Below are 22,068 nucleotides of genomic sequence, written 5' to 3'. Positions count from 1 at the left end.
CCCCTGGTGCTGAACACCATTCACACGCAAGCACACCTGTACCTGAGGTTGACCACCATCCACAAACAAACACACCTGTCCTTTGTGCTGAACACCATCCATACACAAACACGCGTGCCCTTGGTGCTGAACACCATCCACACACATGTAAACACACCTGACCCTGGTGCAGAACAGCATTCACACACATGTAAACACACTATCCCTAGGTGCTGAACACCATTCACAACCACACATGCATCCACACAATTCCCTGACAGCTGACACACAAACAAACATACACACAAACACACAAAGAGACACACATGCACACACTCACATACACACACATAGTGACACACACGCACGCGTGCAAGCAGACACAGCCACGCACGCGCGCCCACACACACATACACACATACACACACACACTCTCACACACACACACTCACTCACACAAACACACAGACTCACACACATTCAATCAATCTCTCTCTCTCTCTCTCTCTCTCTCTCTCTCTCTCTCTCTCTCTCTCTCTCTTTCTCCCACACTCACACATACACATACACACATACAAACACAGACGTACATACACATACATATACATTGTAAAGTCATCATATCGTGACAACATCTCGGCAATATAAAGATAACGGAGCAGGAAATTCATATCAGTACGTACTAGGACTGGGTACCGGTACAGCGTACCGGTACAAAACCAGCTTTTCTTATTGGACCGGTCCAGAAAACCGGACCTGAAAAAATTAGGTGGACCGGATGTTGGACCTATTAGAAAATTAACAGATCATTTGATTAGGCATTCACACGTTTTGGGGATCTTTTGGCGTTTGCAGGTGGAAGAAAATAACAAGAGCGAAGCAGATTAGAGTTTATAGTCATTTCAACCAAGTTTTACAGTCAATCGTACGGGTGTAGTTAGCGTTGTAGGATTTTAAAACGCCAGTGCAAGTCTAATACTCTACCAAACGGATTTCTTTGTAGTGAAAAGGATCATTGGTATGAGTCATAATGAATCAGGTCCAGGTTCAGGTTTGGACCTGGACCTGATCCTTTGGACCTGAACCGGACCTGGACCTGGATTTTCTGTACCGGTACTCACCCCTAGTACGTACCCATTTTTCCAGAGATGATGATATATCTAGCACTTAGATATCATGGCCATTCGCAGAGTCAGATTATGAATTACAGAACGGCTAAAATACTGTATGCCGTGGAAAGATAGTTATAGTTTTTTTGTTCGTTCTAGTAACCACCAACTGTCCATCCGGTCCTACAGCAATGCCCAATGGAGATTCAACCTTAACGACTGTACGGACAAATGTTCCACGTCTCGTGAACATGTCTACCCTGTTGTTATTGGTATCCGCTATGATGATGCGACCCAAACTGTCTGTGCAGACACCACCTGGAAGAAACGTTTCAAAATTTGATAGCGGACGCCCATTGTGGCTGTAAACCTGGACGTTGAATGGATCTGTAGTAATTATTCTACCTTCGCTGTCCGATGTAACCCATAAGACGAAATCCATAGCTTGGAACTTTCTATCATACGAGGATGATGAGAAGATATAGATATCATTGTCCGCAGCCACTATGACTTTGTTGTTTGCCGCGTCAAAGGCAACGCTTACTGTGCCTGCATGTAGCTTGTTTGCTAATGAGTATGCTCTTTTGAGTTCTGGTTGTCCTTCTCGATTGTACTTAACCACAAATCGACGATCACGCTTTGAGACAATGAGGGTACCAACTACCCATGCGTTTCCATTGCCGTCAATGGCTACATCCATCGGGTTAATTGCTTCTCCTTGATTCACAGCGGGGACTACAGTTGGGAAGAAGCGTAGATATGTCCCGTTTATGCTGCAGACCTGGATTCGCTTGTTTCTAAGATTAGCCACAAATATTTCATTGTATTTGGACACGGCGACTCCACGAATAAATATGCTATTGTCTTCTTCTATCCCACAGAAAGTGATGATCTTCTTCGAGTTCAGGATTCCGCCACGGCTTTCTGTAATCAGTAAGAGCTATGTCCAGTATCAGGGTGAAGTGCACGAAGTTAGGGTGTTCGAAGTTGTACGAAGTTGTACTAAGTTACAACCGTTTCCCACTGGCTTTGAGGCTATATCGGGAGTCACAGATGACGTCAAAACATTTATTGGATGACGTAATCTAACTTTGTACAGTAGGCAGGGTAGGGCGGCATGTGTGCGAAGTTGTCCTAAGTTGTGCAAAGTTACGTGACGTCATCTAACTTTGGACAGTGGGCAGGGTAGGTCAACAAGTGTGCGAAGTTGTCCTAAGTTGTGCAAAGTTACGTGACGTCATCTAACTTTGGACAGTGGGCAGGGTAGGTCAACAAGTGTGCGAAGTTGTCCTAAGTTGTGCAAAGTTACGTGACGTCATCTAACTTTGGACAGTGGGCAGGGTAGGTCAACAAGTGTGCGAAGTTGTCCTAAGTTGTGCAAAGTTACGATCGATTTCCGCCTAATGTGAGGGGAGTATAACTGGGCGATCCACACGACTTTATAATTAACTCCATGCTCCAGAGTAAAAATGATAAATAGATCATTGAGCTTTTTGAGTGTCATCTTTTCACCAGGGACTACTGGATCGGGTTGGACGACAGCGAGAGAGAAACATTTCGCGTGGAATGACGGGACGGCTCTGGAGTACCAGAACTGGGCCAGTCGTCGTCGTCGGGTACGGACTGCGCATGCGTCATGTCGTCTGGGAAATGGAACCTGTACCGGTGTCGACAGAGGAAGGCTTACATCTGTCAGATGCCGCGAGTGTGTAATTACTGCAGCCTACTCCACTCTCAGCCACCGGTATGTAACCTGGATACCATACCCCAACCTCAAATATCTTTCGTGTTGGGGTCTGGCAGGATGGCTGTAGAAATTTTCTCGAAGGCCCTTGATCAGAGGGAGGAGAACCTAGGATTGATGACCACTCTCACCACAGGTAGCCAGCTACAACACACCACAGTTGGTCAGCTGGTATGACAGTAGCGAATCAGGTACTTAGTGGTCACTGTTATGGATTCAAAAAATACAGTTGGAGGTCTTTCACCAATCATGGTAGGGGTGTAATTACCTCCTGCTGATCCTGCTGCTGTTCTATTGGTGGAGTTTTTTGCCCACTTCAAGGGGCAAAATTGAGAAGCCGGCCTATGCCATCTGGCCAGACCCCTGCACGATAGACTCTTGAGATCGGGCTGGGGTTTGGTAACCAGGCTACCGGTATTGCAGATTTAGCTGGTACGGGGGACCATAAGGTGCAGTTACTAGTTGACTTCTGCACCAAGACCTGAACAGTTGGAGACCGTGTACTGCATACGAAAAGCCATTGAATTGTATGAATTCTGTTGTGTAGGTAAAAAAACGTTATATATATAAGATAAAATACCAAGAATGGTATTTATTGGACCTTTACACCACGTAGGTATAAATTATTATTAAGGTAGAAAGAAAATTACCACTGATGTACTCCCTGATATGTGCTGTTATTTTAAACACCGTTAATGTTTCTCTCCGGACACTAAGCTCCAAATGTTTGTTTGTTTTCTACAGGGTGAGCTGTGTGGTTTTCAAAGATCGACACAACAGCAAAATTGGTGGGACCGTACCAGCATTAGATAAACATTGAAGTAGCATATCTATAACGAGATACAGTCGTACTGACGTGGTGTCACCAGTGTATCTACATTAAACCGACAGTGAAAATTATATGCGTCGGAGAGATATGCTAAACATTCTTCCTCGAGCTCAAATAAATTCAGTGAAAGACGAAAGCAATTTCATCTCCAGCTATTTATTTTAAAAATGATTTTAAAAGAAGACAAACTGTTTACAGACGCTTCTAAAGTATATCTTTGCTTTCCCATCATTACCGACGAAAAGAGAGCAATTCAACAACTAGTATTAAAACCAAGAAACCCACATACCATAGACGAAGAGGGTAATTTCTTCTTCCAGTGCCTCCAACGAAGAATTGTTAAAGATCTTAGTGTTTCACTATATTAGTATCTTAGTATAAAATGTCTATACAGTACCTGTATCAGTACCTCTATAAGTATGTATATATTTATATATGAGTAGCAATGAAACATCTATACTTCTCATTATGATAATCGTACTGTAACAAAATCCATGCAATTTTGCATTTTCACCTTTAGTCGAGACGAGAATATGGCTTATGCCAACGATACTCATGCCAACATTTTGTATTTTGTTAAACATGTATTTGTTGTGGCCTGTGACGTTGCTTAGCTCTGATAGGCAGCAATAATGGTATTTATTAGGGGATGGTATTGGCACAGAAAATTCAGGTCCAGGTATAGTTCAGATCCAGTGGATCAGGTCCAGGTCCGGACGTGAACCTGGACCTAATTATCTGTGAAAAACTTTAAATGGGTGATGCTCAAATCAAAGGCACATTTCGCTACAACGTATTCTGTTTGGTAGAGTATCCGACGTCCATTTTACAATTCATGTAAACAATACTGACTTCCTCTGTTTTAGACCATGTTTGGTCGTAGCAGCTTGGTACAAATGACAATGAACTCTCCTCTACTTCGCTCTTGTTCTTTTCGTGGACCTGTAATCCCCCAAACAAGTGAACGCCTGCCGACATAATCTGTTCATTTTCGAATTGGTCCAACAACCGATCACTGATATTTTCAGGTCCGTTTCTTCCGACCGGTCCAACAAGACAAAAAAAAACGGTTTTGTACCCCCGGTACACCGGTACCCACCCCTAGCCAAAAGGTATTGCAACAGTAGTGCCATTTATACAGCACTACCATAGAAAAGTAACTTTTCTTTAGATACCTTACTGTGGGCTAATAGAGAAAATTCCCCTAAAGTACATTGTGCTATCATGGATTTTTACAGCGAAACATTTTCAAAAAAACCTTGTAACAAAAACGGTAGGTCCGAAATCATCGGTCACACTAATTTATGCATGCACATAGTTATTGGGTCCTTTTTGACACAATTTAAACAGCTGGCAGCGTTTTTTCTAAGATTTACACAGCTATACCATAAAACATGAAGTGAATAATAACTGAACGAACTAGAGTTCGGCGACTTCATACCTCCATGAAATAGACTTTATAAAAATGACATGTAGATTTACATACTGTAAATGCATTTAAGTTCCCGGGAATTTAATTTCGCGGCAGCGGGAAAAAGGACTTTTCGCGGCGGATTTAAGTTCGCGGTAACACCATAGACTGCAGTCTAATACCATAATATTAAAATGTTCGCGGTGGTTTTAAGTTTGCGGTGAAGTGGTCACCGCGAAAACCGCGAATATCGATCCACCGCGATCATTTCTGCATTTACAGTAATTTATCCATGGGCTTGTTCACCCAAATAATTAACATATGGGTGCTGCTATATCAGATGATTACTGATTAAGTCACGGACGGGAATGTTTTGCCCTGGTTCCTACCGGAACCACTTGGGTTGTTTGGGTGAAACAAACTAGGCCATGTTGATTTGATGATATGGATGACATTCGCACGCGCATTAATTTTCGGCCGTTTCAAAGCATAAAAAAGTTTTCACCCATACTGTAAACCGTATAAGACGTTTAAGTAATATAATCAAATCAACATTGCCCTAGTCTTATCAAATTGTCCCATTCTTGATACAAATAAAATCTACTCTGACATTGTTGATATACAAATGGCTACACAGCTGCAAAAACACATCTACATTTATGAACTACCTTTAAGTTGCCTCATCTCACAACTACAATCTATTCATCATTTCAAATACTAGTATGAAGGGCTTTAAATTCCCAATATTGGGCACGAAGAGCTCCTGAAACAATACTGTAAATGCAGATACTTTAATTTCGCGGTGGTTTAATTTTAGCGGTTTTCACAGTTGCCACTTCATCGCGAAATTAAAACCCCGAAATTAAATCCCCGCGAACTTAAATGCATCTACAGTATGTAAATGCGTTATAATATAGTAGTGCATTTGCATAAATGAGTGAGTGGAGGTACACTAGTGTGTAATATGGTGGCAATGCTAGTCTAAATATTTCATAATAATTGACCCAGTTTGGTCCACTATACCTCTTGCAAAGTAGAGTCTTCCAACTCTTTCTACCTCTTGAAAAGTGGAGTTTTCCGACCCTTTCTACCTCTTGAAAAGTAAAGTTTGGCCACTCTTTCCAACTCTTGAAAAGTGGAGTTTGCCCACTCTTTCTACCTCTTGAAAAGCGATTGACTCTGTCTACTTCTTGAAAAGTGGAGTTTTCCGACTCTTTCTACCTCTTGAAAAGTGGAGTTTGCCCACTCTTTCTACCTCTTGAAAAGCGATTGACTCAGTCTACCTCGTGAAAAGTGGAGTTTCCCCACTCTTTCTACCCAAGTGGAGTTTTTCGGCTCTTTCTACCTCTCGAAAAGTGGAGTTTTCCGAGTCTTTCTACCTCTTGAAAAGTGGAGTCTTCCAAATATTTCTACTTCTTGAAAGTGGAGTTTACCGACTCTTTCTACATCTCGAAAAGTGGAGTTTTACGGCTCTTTCTACTTCTTAAAGTGGAGTTTTCCGGCTCTTTCTACCTCTTGAAAAGTGAAGTCTTCCGACTCTTTCTACCTCTTGCAAAGTGGAGTTTTACGGCTCTTTCTACTTCTTGAAAACGAGTTTTCCGAATCTTTCTACCTCTTGAAAAGTGGAGTCTTCTGGCTCTTTCTACTTCTTGAAAAGTGGAGTTTTCCTACTCTTTCTACCTCTTGGCAAGAGGAGTTTGCCCACTCTTTCTAAACCTTGAAAAGTGGAGTTTGCCCACTCTTTCTAAACCTTGAAAAGTGGAGTTTGCCAACTCTTTCTACCTCTTGAAAAGTGGAGTTTGCCCACTCTTTCTACCCCTCGAATAGTGGCGTTTTTCGGCTCTTTATACTTCTAAGTGGAGTTTTCCGGCTCTTTTTACTTCTTGAAAAGTGGAGTTTTACGACTCTTTCTACCGCTTGAAAAGTGGAGTCTTTTGACTCTACCTCTTGAAAAGTGGAGTCTTCCGAATCTTTATACCTCTTGAAAAGTGAGTCTTTGTACTCTTTTTACCTATGACATGTGTGTTTTTACATTGTCGCTTCTATTCTGTGAAGCCTTTTACATTGTAAATTCATTTTCAAATATATTAAAGTGTTCGCTTGCAAGTTGAACTGGGGTTCCCGTCGGGTTTCAAAACTCCTATTCTTCGCTGCTTGGAATGTGTATTAGAATACTAGTATTATTTACATGTAGTATGAAAGTTTTCAGAATAGAAAATTGAGTCTTCGGACAGACTCTGAAAAGTTGTTTTGTCTTACTACCACAACAAAAATGAAGAACTCGCCGGTATGTTTTCTGGTCATGTTGGCTTTTTGCTGACAACTCAAGTGTATGTCAGAGGTGCTTGACAGATAAACCCGTGCCGGAAATGACAGCAAGTATCACCCCACATGGGATAACCAGGGCGACATGACCGGTACGTCACGCATAGGTTCCTAAAATGGGTCCATCTGCTGTCATCTGGCTCTGCTGGATTCCATCCCTGTTGAAGCATAATGGTACAACTGTTCAGAAATGGTTGGGGTATGGGGAAGCAAAATTTCAAAATAAGATTTTCCAAAATATTACCATCTCTGTTATTATATTTCAGCCATGCCATATATGGTATGGTGAAATATATGGTATTGGTAATGCTTCTTTCTTTCTTTCTTTCTCCGGTCAAATCTTCCCCGCGATTCATCTCCGTCGTTCCGTGACCGAATAACCTGAAATTTGGCACAAGGGTAGGTTGGGTCAATACCAAGGTGCAGTTCTATCATTTTTTTCATATCTGCCTCTAAAATGATTCTATTGAAGTTTAAAGGTCATGTTTTGACCAAAACGGTATATTGTGGGCCCCTGTTCCCTTGAATTACAATGGAATGACCTTAAATTCGGTGTAAATAGGCATTAGATAGTTGGTAAAATGATCAAAGTAAAATTTTGGGCATAAACTACTTTAAAATGCTTAATTTCAGCGCTTTTCTGAGGGGAAATTGGTTTTCTTTTGGCTTCCTGCTGTGAACTCCAGTGACCCCAGAGCCCACACGTGCCAGGTGCCAGCGGTCTGGGGAGAGCGAGAGATAATTACTTTATGTACGCCAGCCAATCAGCGACGAGAAAGGCGAATGCTAATTAATATTCATAAGCGGGGCCTTGCAATCCCGTATATACACAAACAGATGCATATTACAGCCTTACAGTGGCCATATGGTACCCTGTGCCCGGTTTGAATTGTAGTTTGCGAGGATTTGGAGTTCAGACAGGGTCATTTGAGCGGTAGCGGACGGTACGCGTGCATTGAACGTTAGTGTCGATGAATTTACCAACATTCCGCACGGCACTATCAATCATTTTTAGCAGATTTGGACAGGGAAAATTGGACGGCTTGCGTTTAGTTTTGATACGTAAGTTTGACAGTGGCGAGAATGCATGTATTTTTCCCGAACAAATGTAGGTACTTCTAGTGTTGTTGTTGTTCTTTTTTGAAGTAAACTTTGTACATTAAAATTGTAAGTAACTTTAAACTGCCAGAGTTTGAGCCCAATAAAACACTCTCAGTACCAGAGTATCACCACTGACCTCCGAAAAGAAATCCCCGAACAAAGTAGAAACACCTATCCTCCAGGTCTCGCACGCTACGAGCAGGAAATTATAACACTCAGACAAGATTACGTCCGATGGCTCAGCGGATTGCATACAAAGTAAAACAATTTAACAGTGGTATGCAGGGGCATTTACTTAACAAAAAATTCGAAGGAAAATGAAATATATAGATAAAGCAAAATCAACTTGTTGGTCCTGGGATCTTTCAGAAAAGAAATTAAGCGACAGAGTGGTAAAATTCTTGTACAATTTCGAGACGTCTCCGTTTATGTAATGGCTCATAAAAAACAAGAAGAAGATTGAAGTTTTTAGCTTGAAAAAAACAACAACACTCCTACTACACAGTACCTGCACCTGACAATTATTAAAACGTATGCCCTACTTGCTTAAAAAAAGTTCACTGCAATAATAAATGTACTCACATCACAAGGAGATTATGACGGTACTTAGACCAAGTTATCGAAGTGGAAATTGTTGAATGGAGTCATGTAATTTCATGACGAAAATCTTCTAAATGGAAGATGCGTTTTTTTTTCACTCTCGGAAAAAAAAAGAGCTGCCGCAATTCTAAAAACCAATCAGTTATGCATAGGCGCTCCTGTGGAAGATTATATTCTCCCATATGGGCCCGGGGCATATTGGGCAAGCTCTTTTTTGACATGGAATCAATTCACAATATTAGTTCTCTTTTGGGGATAACTTACATTAAAATATTGCATTTTTGCGCAGGGGTGACTTGGAACAGTCCAATGTTGCGTGGGAATGGGTATGGCTGAAATATGCTGTATTTGCACCCAAGCAAATGCCGGCCTTTCTAGTTAGTTTTGTAGTTCTATTTCTATAATCTAACATACTTTTCTATTAAAGGTTGTTATTTGTCTGTCAAAATTCAAGGTCAATATAGCTGTCTCAAATTAGTGGGTAGTGCACAAAAATTTCAAACACTTCGTAACTTTTCAAACTTGATATCATTGGGTAGATCGTACAAAGAGAAAAGAAATAAATCGAATCAAATGTCCTATATTAGTAGTTTTGTAATATTCCTTTACCCCATTGGGAGTTTTATAACTTTTCTAGCTCAACAATGACATAAAATGTATATTTGAATCTGTTTCTGTTAGGTGAAAGCGAGGCATGTCTTGAACAACGTACTTTGTAGTAGCCCAATGTAGACCCATCTTCCCAAATCCAGTGTCTCTTAGATAGCTTATGAAAAATCAATGGTTTGTTCCTCAAGCCGATCCAAAACTGGGCGTTGTGGCCTTCCTTGTGGACAAAGCTTCTCAAAGCCTGATCCAACTCTTCTGTTTTAGGCATGGCTAGTGTAGCCCCATCCGTCTCACAGATCTTCCTGGCATCTTTGTGGCCCACTTCCCTGAAATAAATCCGGATGCAGGTCCTGGCTAGGAGTTTGTATCCGACTTGGCAGTTGTCAATCATAGGAGCTAAAACAGGGTAGAAAGAATAAATTTCATCTTATATATCTTTGCTTTGACTTGGAAAGGAGGATACTCTCCTACAATGCGCGTGTCAAGACGTTATACTACCATTATCATTTCAACATTTGTAGATTTTATTCAAATTACTTTCCCGTGATCTATGCATAGTAATATCACATTAGGCCACATCAAGTAAATTTTATGGATGACATCAGCGCGCGCATTAATTTTCGCCTGATTTCAGAAAAAAAAACAAGAATTTTGTTCTTCTGCAGGGATGGTCAACATGACGATAAGGTACCAAAATGAGCAAATATGTTGTATCGTAGCCTAATAATTGTACTTGTAGAAGTGACACTTGCGAGGTACCCAGGGCTGAAGTTGTAGAAATGAAACTTATTGGATAGTTGTAAAAGTGACATCAATATGGAATCCATGAGTGTGGTTACCAACTTTGTTCATGATGCCAGTCTACCACACTAGTGTCACTTTTACCACACCAGTACATGTCTTGAATACAGGTATGAATGCCTTGTTGGCTCTGATACCATGTTTTGTCCCTTTAATTCTTGTTACAACATTCTTCACAACTTTATGGTGTCTATTTTTGAAAATGTAGCCATCTTGTTTTTTTTCACCCATCTTGTTTTTTTTCGCCCTATCGCACTATTTTTGCAGTCTGCAGAGGATGTCATCCATAAAATTTACTTGCTGTGGCCTTAGGTAACGTTAGGTGGGGAATACCTAAGGCTGAAGACTGGAAATATGTAGTAAATGTATATATGTCACTTCAGAATTGATTTAAAAGTGACAAGTAGGAAATTCAGATGAACACCCCCAAAATATTCATGATATAAATGAGTTCGTCTTAGCATTTTTACACTAATAGTCTTTTTTTTCTCAAACTGCATATCATATCGAAAAATGAATTCGAAAATGCCAGGTTATACTCATCTGGTGTTTAATCATTGTAATGTTAACCTTTAAGTAAAGTAGCTTAAGTATAAAATTCATATTACAATACGATATTTTCATATTGATTGTGCTGATAGGCTTTTTGGTTATATTTCCATATCAGTCAGTGTCTCGCCTTTCATAGGCGTTTGGAAAATCAAATTTGTCTGAGTTATACAATTAATGATTTGATTTGTGAACAGCTTTTTGTTGCATGGGTGATCATGAGAGACACGGAAATCATATGTGTGGCCTGTAAGCTTCTACTTTTAAAAAGATATTTACAATTGGCAACAGATAATATTGAATGATGAAATATTAATGATACATAATTTTATTTTGAGTGAATGCTCAAATTAAAGGAAAACACACCTGGTAGTTTAACTTCACAGATGAATTTCTTTGCTGATGAACATTTGTCGTCATTCCATGTCTTTCCGTCATTCGTCTTTCGGTCATAATAAAGGACGCAATCCTCATCGTTGTCGTTGTTGGGTTCCCCTGGCATCCATGCGCTGTAGCCTCCAAGTGGGGTGCCATCTACCCACTCCCAGACTCCCTCTTGACGCCGATCCGCCAAACCGAACCGGAAACGGCCTCTCTCATCCACATCTTTCTTCAGGGAGACCAGGAAGTCGTCTGTGCCGGCGTCCTTTGGCATAGCGAGGCTCCCACCCTCAGTACGACAGGTCCAAGACGCGTCGAGAAAAGTCATCTGCATGTTGAAGGCCTTGTAGCAGATGTTGTTATGTATTTGGTAACCATTGTGGCATGCTGGAGACAAAACGCAATAATGGACGTTAAACTTTATTTTTTCTAAAAAAAGGATGTTTGAAATTTCAACGTGTTGGATATGATATGGCGGAGCCCAACTGGTATGATCTTAGATGTGATTTACGTCCATTTTTGACGTCATTTTGACGTCATTGATATATTGCTTTTGGCATGATTTTGTTATATGTACTTGCTGTTACATTTTTGTAGTATAAGTTGAAGTTTTCGGAGACAACCCTTTTTTCATGGGTCTGGCCAATATAATCAAATTGATGACGTCATAATTACGTCATATTACGTCGGCGTAGCCTCAAACGTCTTATACTTGTCATTATTATGTCTACATCATGTCCTGAAAATTTGGTGGCCATACGACACGTCGTTTAAGAGTTATATGACTTAGAAGTGGAGGACCTCAAAAGCCCCCCTTCCCCTCGTCCAGGGGTGACCACAAAAAAAAACAGGTCTGAATAGGGTTAATATGTAAACTCTAAAAGGAGAAGGGGAAGGGGGGTCTACAAAGTCAATAGACTTTGCATAGTAGTAACGCATCGTTACCTGTGCAATCGTCCCGATATTGAGGGCTATTGTCATGTTTGTGTTTGATTCGTTTCACGTTTGTCACGCAAAACAAGGCTTGGGCTATAAACGATGAAATTTACACGAAAAAAGCGTCGACGATGCCACAAATAAGGCATAAAAGACCTTCTTTCGTTGGGTAGGAAGTTTGCATTTCCGTGGTACAAGATCACATAGGCATAACAAATGATTTTGTAAAGAAATTGTATCTCAAAGACCAATACCCACTTCTGCTGTTGAATTCCACAGTTTGATACATGATGTACTTGATAGATGAACAAAATGCTCCAACCTGGTAGATGAATCCGATCGTACATGTTTCCAGAAGATAGAGACACTTTCTCCTCATCTGAGCAGAGCCTGCTTTTCACATAGCATTCAATGCCTATGTTGTACTGAAACGACAGGCATGTCGAGTCGGCACAGCACGCCTCCGCACAGTCCTGGAGGGTAACACCAGTGACACGGGATATGTCTGAACCGTAACAATCAGTCCGGGGGACGTGGCGAAACGCTGATAGTCCACACGTTCCTGAAAAAGATGAATAAAGGTTGAAGACCCTGTCACAAGCGCGTACGATTTACTGCGATTTACGCAGTACGCAGTACGTCGTAAGTAGGGGAACAATCGGGCGCAATAGTTTAAATATAACGTTATAACGCCGTGGTCACAAAGGTCTTAGCACATCGTACGGTGATGTCATAAGAGCGTACCAGCGCAATCGTAGGCAAATCATAGAAAGTCGAGGAGCCTCCTACGAGTATGCCAAAAATAGAGCTGGAATGGATTTTGAATATGTTCAAAGTTTCTCCATCGTCGTACGATGTTTATTGCCCCAATAGCAGATTTAATTACGGGCATTTTTCTAATGATGACGTTAATGATTCATATCTTTAGCATGTTGTGATGGTTTCAGTTTTCCCTGATACTATCAATGTTGACGAAAAGGAAAACTATATCAGTCGCAACTGTTCACAGTAGCAACCACAGAACAGCACGCCCGTAGAAGAGCCTGCCTCCAAGGCAAGGTTTTCCACGTGACAGATTCAGTATCACGCACATGCACGTGATGTTTGAAGGCTACATACGTGGGTTAATGATTAGATAAGATTTCAGCTCTCCCGGTCTCCGGTCACATGTCAGATGACAGTTCCAAAACTTCAATATGGATTATACCAACGCAACACAGATGAGCTTTCATGCTGATAAACATGTCATATTTGAAAATAAAGTGTTTCTGACCTGTCTCAGCATAGACCTCCACTTCGCACAGTGACAAGTTGTCTTCCCGTCCCATCAGCTGTACGGATACATAACGGCCGGGTATCGGCGGGCTGCAGTACACCACGATAGTCTGCCCATCCTCTGGTGTGCCCGTGTACATCTCTCCGCACTGATCATTCTGGGCAAAGTCCTCATTCGGGCCGACGCGCACCATGAAGTTCTTCAATCGTTCTCCTTCAAATACAAACATTCATAGAATGTAATTACATCTTTCGACATCTTTCGGCATCGTGTGGCGCAATCGGTAACGTATTTGACCCAGACCCAAGACGTAACGGGTTCGAAACCGCTGATTTGTTCTGATGTTGTGCCCTTGGGAGAGGCACTTAACACGACTTTCCTCACTTCACTCAGGTGAAAATGAGTACCTAGCTTAGGTTAGGGCCGTCCTCGGATAAGACGTTAAAACCCTTGCGATTTACCCCCGCGCCTATTGTAAGCTCCTCGCAATTCAACCCCTGGCTGTGAAGAGAGAGTAGTCGGCCCACACAATAACATAACAATAACACCAAAAAATCTACAAAATGTAACCCATTTGCGTCTTTCAAGAGCAAGCTGAATAAGTATTTATCCTAGCATTTTAAAAGCACACTAAACCTCCGTAGAGGTATTTACTTATTCTCACATGGTTTAAATTCCTATCAAATCAACATCAACGTCATCTTATTGACAAAGTCGTGAAAATTTATCTGTGCCCAGTGCTCTTCGAAATTTGAACTGCTTCTCAAACTCGTTTAAGCTTCTCAAATCCGTTTATGATAATTACAATAATGTAGTTCTGTAGAAATCCACCATTATTGCGTGGAATAAGATAAGACTTACCACAGCAGTCGCCCCTGTTTAGAATGCTGATCTGCTTTATTGTGTAGGTACGTGACAAATCCACCTTCCACCATGGTTGATACTCATTTTCGGTGTGAGTACACGCTTTTCCTGGCTTAATGTCCGTCGCTCTGGAACCATCAACAGCCTTTCCGGCACCCAAGGCTTCCCCCAGGTGAACAAAGTCGGAACTCTGGGTTGCTGTCTTACCAATAGCCAGGTTGCCTTTCCCTGCAAATGAGCCGTAGTGGAAAGTAAATAACTGCGATGTTTCGGATGTTTTTCTTTACGCCGGGTCAAGCAGAATAAACGAACATTAGAAAGGCCGACATTTGTTAGAGAGAAAATACAGCATATTTCAGCCATCTCCCTCCCCATGCAACAATAGACTGTTCCAAAATCACCCATGTGCGAAAATGAAGCACTTCTTCTTAAAAATGACTTCTACTAAACACAATTTAGCCCAAAAAAGGTAAAATAGACCAGTCCAAAAACACTTCCGCTAAAAAATGGAATTTTGAATCATCACCCGTCCAAAAATGAATTTGAAAAAAATTCCCCCTCCGTGCAATAATACTCCCTGTGATATCCCTATGTTAAAAAAACTTCTGCTAAAATAGGACTTTGACATAATCACCCAAGTCCAAAAATGAATTTTAAAAAATGCCCCTTCCGTGCAAGAATCAAATCTTACAGCGCACCCCATTTTACTTGCAAAATAGACCAGTCCAGAAATACTCCCACTGAAATTATAGCCTTTTGTATAAGCAACCCAGTCCAAAATTGAATTCTTTAAAAAGTCTCCCGTGCATAAATCGATTCTTCCAGATTACACCAGCCTCGCTGATTGGCTGCCGAATCCTTTTCAGGTTTTTGATTCAGGCTAGATCATTGGCTGCCTTTGATTAAGTTATATTATAGACATGTCGAGGCCAAGCACCTGAAAGAGAAGGTCGTTGACCTCTGGCCAATTTGAAAATGACCCAAAAATCCCCAACTAAATCATTTTGAAGTGGTACATGCCAAAAATTGAAGATGGGTCATTTGGATCAATATCTAGTGCACCCCTTTACCAGAATTTAGGTACCAGGGTACAGGAGCCAAAAATGTCATTTTTTGGTAAAAAAAATGGGCAAAAAATCGCAAAATTAAGCATTTTGTTGATACTGTGACTAGTGTTATTGAATCCATGTGCGAACATGTCCAGGGCACTCTTATACCAAATTTCAGGTCATTTGAATGTCAAACCAGGGTTTAGGAGCCAAAAATGTACTTTCTTTGTAAAAAAACTGCCAAAATTGCAAATTGAGCATTTTGTTGTACTGTATGCCAAAAGTGTTATTGAATCTGAATGGACATGATCAAGGCACCTCTGTACCAGGTCATTCGGTTGTAATATCAGGGTACAGGTGGCCAAAATATACAGTTTTAAAGGCAGATATGAAAAAAATGAGAGAAAAAATGCCAGGAGGTATTAGACCACTCTGTTTCAAATCATTCGGTCCAGAAACGACGGAGATGAAGCGCTTTGAAGATTGGACAGGAGAAACAGAAAGAAGAAGAAACATTACGAATGCAATATATTTAACCATACCTGTGGTACGGGCAGTCACATTATTTCACATAATGGGTGCACAGCCAATGTCACATTTAGATAACATGTTTTTTATTTATTTATTTATCTATTTATTTATTTATTTGTATCAGGCCTTTGGCCTATAAAACACAGTACAATTAAAGGTTAAAAACTACATTGAGAAAGTGAAATTTACATAATTGAAATATATTCTAAAATGTGATTTTTCCAGACCGTTTGGGGGAAATGTGAAAACATGTGATGTTAACTAATACTAGTAACATTTTTCACTTAAAGCTCAATTTCTGTGCTAGCAATCAGAATTGTGACAAGAATGTTATTTTATGTAATTATGTGTTAACTTATGTGATAAAATGTGATGCCGTTGAACCTCGAGCTCAAAATGGTTCCCATTATATCACATTTTCTTGAAATTTTGCAACAGATTCACATAATTTTTACATTTATGCACCTTGTAGTGATATCACGTGATGTTTGAAGGTTACATACACGTGGGTTCATAACTAGATAAGATCTCAGCTCTCCCGGTCTCGGGTCACTTTACCATAGCCATAACCATGAGGAACAGAAACAGAAAGGCATGCCCATGTGACGTGTGACATCAGTAAAAGACGTCACGTACCTTATGTCACACGTTCGAAAAACATGTGACGTGTTTTGATATGTCGAACGTGACGTGTGACATCTGTAAAAGACGCTATATGGCAATATATTTGTTTCAAAAATACGGGAGCTATATACGTGACGTTTTTCCTAAATTGACGTCACATCGGACGTTAATTACGTGACGTCCGACCAATTACGAACACGTCACACAAAAGCGCCGCATGCGTTACTTCATTGTATCGATAACTTAGTTAACGATCAATGACTACAGATTGAGCAGGACGTTACTTAACCACGTCCCACTTTTAAATAACGTCACGTGTGACATACCATCAAGCAGCGACGCGTTTTGCTGAGTATAATGGGGTGTATTGATATTTTTGTTCCGAGACGATATCGTATACATAAAACGATGTCCTTTTAATCGAAAATTACGTATACCGTAGACGTATTTACGCTAGTTCAAGGTACGTTTTTGAATATGATATTTTGACAGGAAATGATGCCATAATAGGCATGATAAAATGATACGTCTATCGTAGCGCGCGAGCTGGCCCATTTGGTTGCAGCGCGGTAAAGTATGGCCACACCCCCGTCCGAACAATGGGAACGACAATTTGAATAAAGCCTTTCGTGCAAAGTATCGTCACACCGGTACCCCCGTCCGGCAATGGGAACGACCAAATACGTCAGCACAACGTTTTATCATTAGCACAGTGACACGCGGTAAGACATGCAAGACGGATTTTATAACAGAATTAAGTCAAATCCAAACCAATATTACAGAAAAATTATTCACCAGTAGCTGACCATGTTACAATGACTGCAATAATGTCTTGACAAAAGATTTAAGGAATGTCTGTTCATGATAAATTCTTTTAAATCGCGCTGACAGCATGATCCTGTCAACAAGGCAAATTTTCCCACAGTTGACATGATCATCATGTCAACAATGCAAATAACCACTCCCAAAGATGGCTACAAAGATCATGCTATTGAAGTATCGTAAATGGACAAACTGTCGTCATGCTGCTACGAATACTTTACAGAAATATCGTAAGTTGTGCAAACTGTCGTGATTCTGCTCAGGTACACGCTACTGGAATATCGTAAGTCGGACAAACTGTCGTGATACTGTCAAGAAACAAGCTGTAACTGAGAAAGAGAAGAATAATGAAAGATATATGTTATGCTAAATAAATACCGAATTTGCATTATTAATGATAAAATGCTATAATGCCATTGTGGTAAATAATGCCAACTTCTTACTTGTAGCATTTGCAAGTTATGTACAGGTGAATATAATTGAACATTAGTTATTTGCATAAATTATCAGAAATTGCGATGAACGCCTTCTTTCTTAACATAGATGGGGACATGATCAAGTAATATGATTTATGCAAATGAGAACCGTATTTGCATAATCCACGACAATCAATACAGCAGTTGTAAAAGATAGAATCATTTGGTGAAGATATGGGGTCGTGGAACTCTAGTTATATGATTTGCAAGGATAATGTCTATACACTACCTCAGTAACCCTCAAACAGTCTTCTACACTCACTCACTCACTCACTCACTATCTCTCTCTCTCTCTCTCTCTTTCTCTCTTACACACGCGCGCACACACACACACACACATACATGTACACACACACAGTCACCCACATGTATACGTGTATACATACATAAATACATACACACAAACGCTACATATTCTCGCTTGGCGAGGGTAATTTTCTACAAGGAGGCTTCGAGAGCGTAACAAAAGTACCTATTTGGCAGACGAAGTGCTTTTGATAATAGCAGCGAGTGTCGTCCCATTTGAAGCCTCGAACCTGCAGGAGTTGCCCACATTGCTCATCAACATTGTTGGGCTCTCCTGGTGCCCAGTTGGTGAAGCCACTGTTAACCGCTGTTCCATCAGACCATGTCCATCCTCCCTTTACAATGAAAGGCAAATGTCAGAAAACATATCAAAGCGTATCTTTTGATTAAAACTATTATTAAAAGAAACTCATTTACGTCAAGCGGCTTTCATCAGATGAAAACTGATGACTGCTCCTTGTTTCTGTCGATACAAAAGTCCCGTTGACAGAGAAAAATTCCGAAAATGCCAGTGAGGATTAGGTGTATTTTCCCACTTTTCTATTTTTTTCTGACGTAGAGTAGCCCCTTTTTTGCATGTGCCGAATTGAAATTGTGGCCGCTATTTGTCTGCATGCTATCACCCTGCCTTTATGCCACACGTCCTGTCTATCTATGTTGAAAGAAAGTTTGCATTGTACTATAGAATGTATATTAAGTGTTTGGGTAGAATGGCATCAATGAAATACATGAAGAAAAAAATTAAGCCGGATGCAAGGTCATATAAAAACAAGGAAGAAAAGATGACGAACAAAAATGACGGAAGAAAATGAGAAAATGATAGATTGGGGAGCAAACAGACAAAGTAGTACACTTTTATCAGGCGTGACACTCACTGTCATTTGTAGAAGTCCAATCCAATAATCTGTACCAGCATTAACCTCCGCAATCATAGCGACAAGGAAGTCCTGCACATCCTGTGACTTCACAACGGCAAGACGGCCTCCATCTGCGGCACAGGTCTGGGCAGCAGCGACGTACGTCATGCTCACCGCAACAACCTTGTACCAGGTTCCACTTCGCTCTGTGTACCCTGGAAACCCTGTTGGGGCACAAACGTATTAAGAGCATCCCATGTCAAAAAGGTGCTAAACAAAATCGCTGATATGTACATCGAAACAAGAAAGTCGTACGTATATAGAAGATAGTCACCTGTGATACCATGAATCGTGACGTGTTAGTAAAAAAATGACGACTACTTTATGTCATTTGTGACGTGAATGAAGTGGAAATGGTACTATTTTGCGCGGATATTTTTAACCCTATCTCTCCGCCCGGGTTAAAATCTAGTTTGCGAGGATTTGGAGTTTGCAACAGGGTCATTTAGGCGATAGCTTATGTCACGCATTAAGGAACGTGTGACGTGTTTTGGTATGTCGAACCGGACGTGACGTGTAAAAGACGTCACGTACTTTGTGTAACACGTGGCGTAAATTAAACACGGATCTGTTAAAACACGTCACACACATACTACAAAGACAGTCATCAGTCACTAAATCTTAACTAAGTTATTGATAAAAAGACGTCACGTATCTTGCACGTAGCCTGTGACGTGTTTGGAATAGGTCGGACGTTACGTATTTTACGTCCCATGTGACGTGAATTAGGAAAAACGTCACGTATATAGCGACAAATATATTGCCATAGACGCCACGTACTTTGTGGCACACGTGACGTGAATTAAACAAGGATCTGTCAAAACACGTCACGTACGTTTTACAAAGTGGGACGTGGACATAAGTCACGTCCTACTCAATCGTTAACTAAGTTATTGATAAAGATACGTTACGTATGCCACACGTAAGTGTGACGTTTCTGTAATACATCGGACGTCACGTATTTTACGTCCCATGTGACGTGAATTTAGATAAAGCGTCACGTATATGGGTCATGTATTTCTGAAACAAATATATTACCATAAACCGGACAATAAAGATATCTAGCAATGGTAACAAATACATTACTTAGCATTTCTCTTATTCATTGGTTGATAATGTGACCGAAGTGAAGAAATGTCCAAAAGCCAAAGCAGTGTTTACCTTTCATGTATGTTGACGTCTCTTGCTTCGTAGTCTCAAGATACTTTCTCCGTCGCGTCACACTTGTCGTAAGTAACAGATACTAGAGTAATAAGAAAAAACTGTATCACGCTTATCTTAAATTAATGTATTTCTTTGAAAAAAATCACATTAAATCTCAATCAAGAAATGAGAAATGGTTCAAAGACATTGAATTTTGTAAAAACATAATAAAGTCAAGGTATTTCAAAATAGGACAAACAAAACAAGTTAAAATTGTACATTTCCATGTGAACGCTTCGAATGTAGGACATTCTTGTTACCTTTTTGTATGTCGTTGTCATATCCGGCAGTTTCGAAGTCACTTCTAGCGGTATGGTTGTCGCAACTGGCAGTGTGTTTGTCACGGCTGGCACAGTGGTTGTAACTGCTGGTATTTTGGTTGTCACTCCTGACAGTGTGGTTGTCACCGCTGGTAGTGTGGTTGTTACCGCTGGTAGTGTGGTTGTCACAGCTGGTAGTGTGGTTGTCACCGCTGGTAGTGTGGTTATCACGGCTGGCACAGTGGTTGTAACTGCTGGTATTTTGGTTGTCTCTCCTGGCATTGTGGTTGTCACGGATGACATTGTGGTTGTCAAGGCTGTTAGTGTCGCTGTCACCTTTGTTGTGGGTGTCACGGGCGGCAGGGTGGATGTCATCTTTGTCAGTGTAGACGTTGCTTTACGATCATCACCAGTTGCCCCCCAAGATGAGTCGGTTGTAGAAATCTGGTTTGTATGGAGCTATGTGAAAAAAATATCGCTATAGGGGTCAAATTCATAAGGAAATACGAGTGACATTATTAGAAACAGAGAGTGATATGCGAAACGAAAACTCTAAAGCGAGTTCGTACTCAACATTGTGGCTTCTTATTTCTTTCGTATCTGACTGAAAAGTTCGAAAGTATGAAAAAAATTGTAAATTTGTGGTGTTCTTATCGACGTTTTCCTTTCAACATTGTATATGTAACATCAGCTATTGTTTTAATATTGATTTTACTGACCATGTCAAAGTACGAAAATCAGCCTACAAAATTTCAAAATCAGATAAATCGTAATCAAGTCTGTTTCGCAGAAATTTTCCTATCCACAACCTTACAGCCGCCCATTTGAAGAAAATTTCATAATTGAATGCTAGTATTTCAGGCTGCTGTTCTGTAATAGTTTTTGTGTAGATACTGGAAACCCAATCGTAGTCATGTAGAGAGACCGCATATTAAGGTGTTTAAGCTGTTGCTAAATACTTAGGAGACTGACCGGATAGATGTCTGCTTTGTTCCCCAGTAGACTGGTGACATAAATGCCGATTATAACTCCCGAAGCAACCAAGGATCCCAAAGAAACAGCTATGATGATGCCGCGGACTAGACGGGAGCTGAAACATGTCAACCACCACCCTGTCTTACCTAAGAAAATGCAATGATTAACACAGAAGTTACCTATACAAAGGCAGAAATTGATGTATTTAACAATGGTTGTCAGCGTAGAATTTGTAACATCTACTGGCTAGACAAAGTCTGTAATGGAGAACTGTACAGAATAACGAACGCAAGACAGTTGTCGGCTGAAAATGCCATCAGAAGACCAACTAAAATAGCTGGGCCGTGTTCTCCAGATGTCGGATGACCGTATCCCCAAAGTTGCTCTTCAT

At 40.6% G+C, this 22,068-nt stretch overlaps 1 protein-coding gene and 1 long non-coding RNA gene across 2 annotated transcripts; one reads left to right on the top strand and one right to left on the bottom strand.

Annotated features, from left to right (window-relative positions):
* Positions 1–2,602: 2,602 nt before the first annotated feature.
* On the top strand, positions 2,603–3,905 carry LOC118423806. The gene is made up of 2 exons (XR_004832119.1): positions 2,603–2,797; positions 3,577–3,905. It is a non-coding gene; the product is annotated as an uncharacterized LOC118423806 (long non-coding RNA).
* Positions 3,906–9,545: 5,640 nt separating this feature from the next.
* LOC118424620 (macrophage mannose receptor 1-like) lies at positions 9,546–21,803 on the bottom strand. The gene is made up of 10 exons (XM_035833261.1): positions 21,675–21,803; positions 20,703–21,161; positions 20,401–20,482; positions 19,198–19,403; positions 18,489–18,657; positions 14,512–14,742; positions 13,648–13,863; positions 12,697–12,936; positions 11,424–11,825; positions 9,546–10,103 (listed from the first exon to the last, which is right to left on the bottom strand). Exons 2-10 carry the CDS (start codon positions 21,075–21,077, stop codon positions 9,721–9,723), a joined length of 2,304 nt encoding a protein of 767 aa, XP_035689154.1. The 5' UTR covers positions 21,078–21,161; positions 21,675–21,803; the 3' UTR covers positions 9,546–9,720.
* Positions 21,804–22,068: the final 265 nt, after the last annotated feature.

Source organism: Branchiostoma floridae, chromosome 10 (assembly GCF_000003815.2).
Source record: "Branchiostoma floridae strain S238N-H82 chromosome 10, Bfl_VNyyK, whole genome shotgun sequence".
NCBI lineage: Eukaryota > Metazoa > Chordata > Leptocardii > Amphioxiformes > Branchiostomatidae > Branchiostoma > Branchiostoma floridae.
The sequence above is the reverse complement of the archived record's forward strand: the minus strand, read 5'-3'. Positions and strand labels throughout refer to the sequence as shown.